At 50.5% G+C, this 8170-nt stretch overlaps 1 protein-coding gene across 2 annotated transcripts; it reads left to right on the top strand.

Moving 5' to 3' along the window:
- The first annotated feature begins 719 nt into the window (after positions 1–719).
- On the top strand, positions 720–5217 carry LOC123188937 (protein SMAX1-LIKE 4). 2 transcript variants are annotated; one of them, XM_044601223.1, is made up of 3 exons: positions 720–2392; positions 3282–3537; positions 3658–5217. In XM_044601223.1, the coding sequence occupies exons 1-3, from the start codon at positions 1017–1019 to the stop codon at positions 5068–5070; spliced, it is 3045 nt and encodes a 1014-aa protein (XP_044457158.1). In that variant the 5' UTR covers positions 720–1016; the 3' UTR covers positions 5071–5217. The 2 variants fall into 2 exon arrangements, with proteins under 2 accessions (XP_044457158.1, XP_044457157.1); XM_044601222.1 differs by having other exon boundaries at positions 3279–3537.
- The last annotated feature ends 2953 nt before the right edge of the window (positions 5218–8170 follow it).

Below are 8170 nucleotides of genomic sequence, written 5' to 3'. Positions count from 1 at the left end.
AAACCCCAGACAGAAATTGGATGAGCTTTGCGCTTGAGACTACCCTTCTTTTGATCTAATAATCTATTGGCCCGCATGATCAAGTACTTTAGCATAGCTTTTGTAATTTGCTTTCCTTTTTCCTGTCACTTTTGTGGGGGCAAAGGTCAACAATATACCTTGACCATGGAACGAACGACGATTAATCACCAACGTAACGTATATACAGCAAATATGATGATGCAATGCAGATTGCAGTTGCACATGTTAGTGTTAATCCCCCTATCATTACCAACAAGGCAGCTGAGTTCAAAACAAGAGTGAGTAGCCTAGGGATCGCCATGGGCAACGACGTAGTAGGAGCACGTAGGCAGTAGTAGTAGTAGTACCATGGCAGCGCTTAGCAGTGGAGTACTGCATGTGGCATGTCACTGCTCCTGGTTGATGCTGGGGACGAAGGGGCGGGAGGGGACACACGAGCTTTTGCATGCATTGGCAGCTGTGTGTGGAAAGGGAAAGATCCCTGCCGAGAAAACAGAGGCATATGCAAAGGAGGAGAGAGAGAGAGAATGCCATGCATGGCGGAATGCCACCACGCCGCTGAGAGAAGAGAGAGAGAGAGTGTGTGTGTCTGTGTATGAGAGCGGAGGGAGCAAAGCCTGACGGGGCTATGCAAAGCCACAGCGGCGGCATCCGCCACCCTCGATAAAGAGACAAGGCCCTCCTCCCTCCTCTCCTCTCAGCTCAGGCCATCTATCCGGTCCAGTGTGCATGGAGCGAGGTCTATAAAGATAAAGTAAAGCCGCCACAAAAGAAGGCAGCAGCTACCACAGTGATCACGCCTACAGTAGACACAAACCGATCCATAAAGAGGGACGGACGCTCTCCCCTCGCCTCATCAGAATCAGCAGCAACGCCAAAGGAGGAGGAGGTGGTGGTGACAAGAAGAAGAAGGAGCCACACCAACAAGTGAGAGGGGGAGGAGCTTCTTCTCCGCGGGGTGTGGGGGGGTGGGGGCGAGGACAGCTGATCGAGTGATGCGCGCCGGGGCCTACACCATCCACCAGTCGCTCACCGCCGAGGCGGCCGCGGTGCTCAAGCTCGCCGTCGGCCTCGCGCGCCGCCGCGGCCATGCGCAGGTGACGCCGCTGCACGTCGCCTTCGCGCTGCTCAGCTCCGCCTGCTCGCAGCCGCTCGCGGGGGGCGCCGCCTACGGCCTGCTCAGGCGCGCCTGCCTGCGCTCCCACCCCGCGGTGCCGCCCGCGCAGCACCCGCTCCAGTGCCGCGCGCTCGAGCTCTGCTTCAATGTCGCGCTCAACCGCCTGCCCAACTCCGGGCCGCACTCGCCGCCGCCGTCTTCGGCCGCGCCCTTCGCGTCCTCGCTCGTCCAGCCTAACCCGGCGCTCTCCAACGCGCTCGTCGCCGCGCTCAAGCGCGCGCAGGCCAACCAGCGCCGAGGCTGCGTCGAGCTGCAGCAGCCACCGCCATCCCCCGGCCCGGTGCAGCACCAAGGCGCGCAGCAGCAGCAGCCGCTCCTCGCCATCAAGGTGGAGCTCGACCAGCTCATCATCTCCATTCTTGACGACCCCAGCGTAAGCCGCGTGATGCGGGAGGCGGGCTTCTCCAGCGCCACCGTCAAGAGCAACCTCGAGGAGGAGAGCGCGCTCATGATGTCATCCTCGTCTTCGTCCCCTCCTCCGCCGGTCATACCTCCACATTTCTTCCTCGACCACGGCAGCATTGACGGCTGCGGCTTCGGGATGTGGCCGGCACAGTTCTTGAGCTCGCCGGCCGTGGCCGTTCCGTACTGCAAGGAGGACGTGAGGGCGGTCTTGGAGGTGATGGTGCGGAAGCAGGGGAGAAGGACCAACCCCGTCGTCGTCGGCGACTCGGTGTCGATGGCGGAGGCCGTGGCCGGCGAGCTGCTGCGGTGCCTCGAGCGCGGAGAAGTCCCCGAGGAGCTCGCCGGCGCGCACCTGCTCAAGCTTCAGCTCTCCTACGTGCACGTCCGGCTCATGAGCCGCGTCGACGTGGACGCCAAGGCCGCGGAGCTCCGCCGCAGCGTGGACGCCGTCCAGCGCGGCGGCCTGGTCGTCTACGTCGGAGACCTGCGGTGGGCGCTGGACGAGGATCCCGCCGGCGGCGGCGCCGACCACACCGCGTCGTCGTACAGCCCCGTGGAGCACATGGTGGCCGAGCTTGGCCGGCTCCTCGACGACCTCCGCGCCAGCGCGCCGCCGCGATGCCGCGTCTGGCTGGTGGCCACGGCCAGCTACCAGACCTACATGCGGTGCCAGCACCGGCGTGGGCAGCCATTGCTGGAGTCCGCCTGGGCGCTGCAGGCCGTGGCGGTCCCCACCGCGAGCGGCACTGGGCTGGCCCTCAACAATCTCCATTCTTCCTCCTCTCCGAGGTGAGCAACCAAGAAACATGCCTCCCCCTACAGTGCCATTCCCTTGTCGTGCATGTGTCCTTGTTGCCTTCTCTTCCTGCTCACTGTTGCTGCATGCAGCCTTGTGTGTTGCTGTCTAGAAGGACCACTTGGTCAGAGGTCAGATGTTTCAAAAACAAAAACAAGCCAAGCTCTACTACCTGCACCACTAGCCCGTAGTAGTATCTGTACCCTCCCTACTAGTAGACCTCAAGTAGAGTAGTGGTATAAAATACCATTTCATCTTTCGACATTAATGAGGTGCTTGAGCTTTCATGTCATCTAAACTGAAGCATGTGAGCTTGAAGGCTTGATCATGCATGCTGCAGGCAGTAGAAATTGATGAGAGACAGAGAGAGAGAGAGATGGAGAGAAAAAGAGGGTTATTTTTGGGGAATGCAATGCTTTTTAGCCTCTGCAGAGATTCCATCTGATCCGATCAGGTTCTCTGCATGCTCGGCGCAAAAGTCTTCTTCTGATGCAGCAGCAACAGTGCCTGGCCTGCCTCCCTTTTTGGTACACAAATGTGTGACTTGTGAGACTGATCCGGTGCCCTTTTCCTTGCAATGATGCACTTTTCATGCACACAAGATCAATCATAGAGTATTTGTAGTAGATGGGGATGGTACAAAAATTCAAACTGCTCTAGATAGATGGTTTGATATGGCTACAGTTATGTATGTCCCTATGATTATTTTCCCTGCAATACACTGGAAATTCCATGAAACTGCTCCGCCTTTTTTGAATAAAATCTGCCTGATCTTTTCTGCTTGCTCCTTTTGTACGTGTAAAAACTTGAAATAAATTGATGGAAACTTTGCCATGGTCTGGTACTTGACATCGTTTTGTTTGTCCCCTGATGTTCCAGCAGTGCGACTGCGATGCAGCAGGCCATGGCGACCAGGCAGCTGCTTGCCCAGAGTCCTGTGGCAATGGCAGCCGAGCCAATGGCGCTGGGAGGCGAGCAGGAAGACAAGCTGATGCTGTGCAGCGAATGCAACAGGAGCTACGAGAGGGAGGCGTCCGTTGTCAAGGCAGAGGCTGGCACCGAGGGCCTACGCTGCAGCCTCCCGGCCTGGCTGGTGCTCGACAACAAGCCACCGGCCGATCATCAAATGCCACACCAGGTAACGATCAAACAGGACATTCTAATGCAGTTCTTCAAATGTGCATCATAGTCACAGCAAAATCTAGGCCAGTTGGAGTTGGATGTCTTATCTCCTTTTTATTTGGTGGTGATGATTCAGGGCAACTATCTGATCGAACTCAAGAGGAAATGGAGCAGGCTGTGCAGAAAGCTTCACCTGTGGCGCAGCCAGCAGCATGATCCGTGCTCCCCTTCTTGCTTTGGTCCTGGCATATCTGCACCTCCAAACTCGTGGTGGCCGAGTCCTTGCCTGCTGCCGAGCAGCCAGAGCACGCCGAGCATTGCAGGCTTCTTGGGCTTGGAGGGACTGACGGAGCATTCAAGGAGCAACAGCAGGTGGTCACCTCCATCGCCTCTGCCTTGTCCGGGCCTCATGGAGCCAGAGCGCCCGGACGTGAAGACGACGCTCGCTCTTGGCACCCTCCTCCCACTCTCGGACACGGCCACCTCCGACGGTCGTGCTCAGGGGAGCCACGATGGAGTGACGCATGAGCTGGAGCGGCGGCTGCGCAAAAACATACCGCGCCAGCCAGTAGGCACCGTTGCGGAGATCGTGGAGGCGGTCGCCAGCAGCCGGAGCTATGGAAGGAAGGGCGTCTGTCTGTTCTTCAAGGGGAGCGACCACGCTGCCCAGCAACGGGCGGCGGCGGTGATCGCCGAGACGTGCTGTGGCTCGGCCGATCAGATCATAGCCGCGGATCCCAAGAAATTCAGCTGCGCCGAGGATTTCTGCTCCGATGTGGTCTCGAGGGCGTGCAAGCTCAGTTGCGGCAGGTTCGTGCTCGTCATCCCCGACGTCGAGCACGCGCCGCGGCACGTTGTCGAGTGTCTCGTGGCGGCATCCATGTGCGGGTTTATCAAGGACCATTTCGGCCAAGAACTCGATCTCTCTGGATCCATCATTATCTTCACAACATCAGAGCTTGCAAACCGGGCCACCGACGTCATCAGCCTGCGGTTATGGTCGTCGTCGTCGCCCGGCGATGTCAAGAGGAAGGCAGAGATCGAGCCACCACCAACAACAAGGGAGTGCAAGAGGGCACGGCACGGCTCCAGCTCCGGCCATGGCATCGACCTTGACCTCAACCTCTGCGCCGGCAACGACAGTGACGACGATGCTGTTCCGAGCGACATCACCCACGAGAGTGACAGCAGAGAACACGGGGACTTGCACCACCTCCTCGAGTCGGTCGCCACCGGCGTCCTCGCCCTTGACAAGGACGCCGACGCTGACCAGCGCGCCGCGGCGACCATCCGTGAAGTGCTCGTTGGGGCGCTCGGCCGGGAGGTGCAGCTCGACGACGAGGCGGCCGAGGCTCTCACCGCGGCTTCTGGACACTTTCTTGACGAGGTGCTGTGGAGGTGGGCGGTGGAGGTGTTTGAACCGGCGGCGGCGGCGGCAGTGGTGGAAAATGGCGGGAAGGTGGTGGTATTGGGGATGGGGCCAGGGGGCGGGGCCCAGGTGTCAGGGTTCATGGGCTCGGCCCTTCCAAGCAGGGTCCTTGTAGACTGAGCTCACAAAGTTTTGCTACCTCGCGGTGTACTGAGTCATTAGTTACTTACTCCACTACTTAGCTCAATTTGTTGTATGTAGAAAAGAATGATGGACTTGAAATGGAGTCTTTCGGGGGGTTTAATTGTTCGATTTCACATTGTTAAATCGCCTCCGTTGCCTCAGATTCGCTCCTGTGCCAAGTAAATAATTTCTCAACTTATTATAAGGTCGTGAACCTCATCGGATGGCAAAAATGCTACACGCACGGACTCCTGGCTCACGGACTTCACGGGCCTGCTGAGCTGTCCTGTTTTAATTGGCCTAATTAATTTTCTTCTCCTAATTAACCGCCTCCCCCTGATTTAACTGGTGGGCTGGGCGCCCAGCCCTGTAATGCCCCGTAACTATCCGTGAATGTAGCAAAGCTTCATCGAATGGTTAGGAGGACACTGATATCTTAGTTCATTAAAGTTTAAATCCTAAACTTGACACCGATGCTTGCATTTTTCTAGATTTATTTCAGGACTTTCGGTCATGTATTTATAAATCTCAAAATGATGTGTCACCTCAGCCTCTCAGAAGTGCTCATAGGAGTAGGGCGTCCCTCGTTCATAGGGCTGAATGTATGTGCTTATGTATTAAAAAACTTATCTTAAGGTTAACTTGTCAGCTTTTTTGCGTTTGAAAAAGGACGACAATATGGGAAACATTAGATCTTGATCCGCTTGGAGCGAAGGTTACCTGCAAAAGAGCTTGCGTGTTGTAATGAGAGAAAGAAATACCACGCTTCTCTAATCCAATAGCCATGAGTTAAGACCCTCGCCGACTGTGCCCTCAGTGCTTACACAACCACAATGCGTTTGAAGGTTGTCAATCTTAAGGCGTCTCTCTCGGCATTACGGGGTTGTTTGGATTGTGACTATGTTTGCCTTATGTTGGCACATTACTTTTTGCCACACTTACCTAACTTGAGTTGTTCAAATTGTTAGCCATATTTTTGGCTTGCCTAAGGGAATTTTGCCACACTTTTTGTGTCTATGACATGTGAAGTTCACTTCTCATTAAAAAAATCTTGTCTTAGGTGTGGCTAGAACCAAACACCCACCTAACTTGGTCAAATTTGCCTAAGGTGAGGTGCGGCAAAGTGTGGCTGGAAACCAAACAGCCTCTACATGTCAATGTTAAGGCGTCTCTCTCTTGGCATTAGATGAGTAATCTATTCTTTTCCTATGAGGTTTTGGCGAGACGTGCATGCATGGTTATAGTTTTTTTTTTGTCTCCAATCCTGGTTTTGATAGGCATTCATTTCCAATCCGGTTCGGCACCGGCATAAAAGAAAGATGGATCATTCGTTATTGATTAAGGTTGCATCCTAGATAGCATTTTAAAAATGGACAGGTAAAAACATTATATTCAGATTCACACATTTTTCTAATCAAATTTCATATATAACATGTCAAATTTGGATTTAGGGTTTAAAAAATATGGATGTTTTTAAAACACATTTGATTTGTGCTTCAGGTTAATTAACCCAATTATTAAGGGGTTTCCTGCAAAAACAAAAATCTAACTTAAAGCTGGCATGTGGATGGAGTACTAGAAACATCAGGTTTTTTCCGCAAAAGCAAAAAACTTACTTAAAACTAAACTGTGAGTTGATTACCTGAAATGAACAAAAAAGGATTTGTCCTGATGTAGATAAAAGAGACAAGATTTAAAAAGAAACATCTTATACACAACAAATTTGCAATCTCTGAAAACATGAAAAAAAATTGAATTTTGTTAGTTCTGATTACATAGCAAAAAAGGAGATAATTTTCAAATCCTAAAATAAGCAAAGGCGACAGATTACAATAAAGTAGATCGAAGCAAAACATTTTCTCTAGAAACATGACAAATTTAAGGAAAATGTATCTAGTGACCACATGGCATTTTACCAAATTTATTTGGACATGCCATGGTAACACTTGTAAATGAAGTTTGTTGGGGCAAATTTTGTAAATGTATCTAATGATCACATGGCCATTTTACCATGCCAAAAAAATTGTAAATAATTTACCATGGCGAAAATGTTCAAATAAATAAAACTTATAAAAAGAATTTTCCATGGTATGCTCCACAAAATTGTCATGGTATGTTAAAATAATTTACCCATGATGTACACGAAAATTACCGTGATTGACGATGACATTATACAAAATACATTTGATTATATAAATGGAAAATAAAAAGTGTCTATTAAGGAAAATAAAATTCCCATGCAATTAAAAATAAAAATTTTGTGCACTTAATAGTAAAATGGGCATGTTGTATATTTTCTAAAAAGTAAAATTGCAATGACCTAATTAATAACAACAAGAATGGTGCTGGCAACTTTAGTAGATTTTTTTATCTAGTTCGTGGCAAAAATATATAATTAAGGGTGTCATGGAAAGCTAAGACAAAAAATGTTTCTCTAAAAATGATTGAAATTTTATAAAATTTATCTATAAAACTTGCCTTGAACTTTTAAAGACTAATGTCATATTTATAATGTTTTCGTCGGAAAACTAAACGTTTGACAGATAGCATATGTGCTTCTGTGACTGAGTTAACTGGATTTTTTTTCTCCTTTGGCACTTTGCCACAACTACAAATCTTCTCCATTCATGGCTGGCAGCTCCACTCCCTACGCCGTCTTGGAAGGCCAATTAGCTATTACATCACTTTTTGCAAAAGAGAAAAAAGAAAATGTTGTAAACCTCACTACTCGACGGCGACGACATTACAAGGACGCCAATCACCACTTAACCGCTCATCATTATGCCCTCTTGTTTTCTTTTTCATTTTGTGAAAAGGGGTTTTTATTAAGTTGTCAAGATCATATGCTACTTCATTAATCTTTCTACTAGTGTTCGCCATTAGCACTCGGCGGTCCTTTGGTTTGATATGAAAAAAAATCGTCGTGGTTGATCCTAGTTCACACCTATCTTGGCTGGGGTGAGATACATGGGAAATATAATGCCGGGAGAGTTAGCTTTTATATTGGCCTACGGGCTATTAACATTGTTAACCTCCTTAATTAATGAATGCGGCAAGTTTTTTGCCCTTTTCAAAAAATATCTTGAACCAATTATTA

This window comes from Triticum aestivum, chromosome 2A (genome assembly GCF_018294505.1).
Source record: "Triticum aestivum cultivar Chinese Spring chromosome 2A, IWGSC CS RefSeq v2.1, whole genome shotgun sequence".
NCBI classification, from domain to species: domain Eukaryota; kingdom Viridiplantae; phylum Streptophyta; class Magnoliopsida; order Poales; family Poaceae; genus Triticum; species Triticum aestivum.
This window is presented reverse-complemented; position numbering and strand designations above follow the sequence as displayed.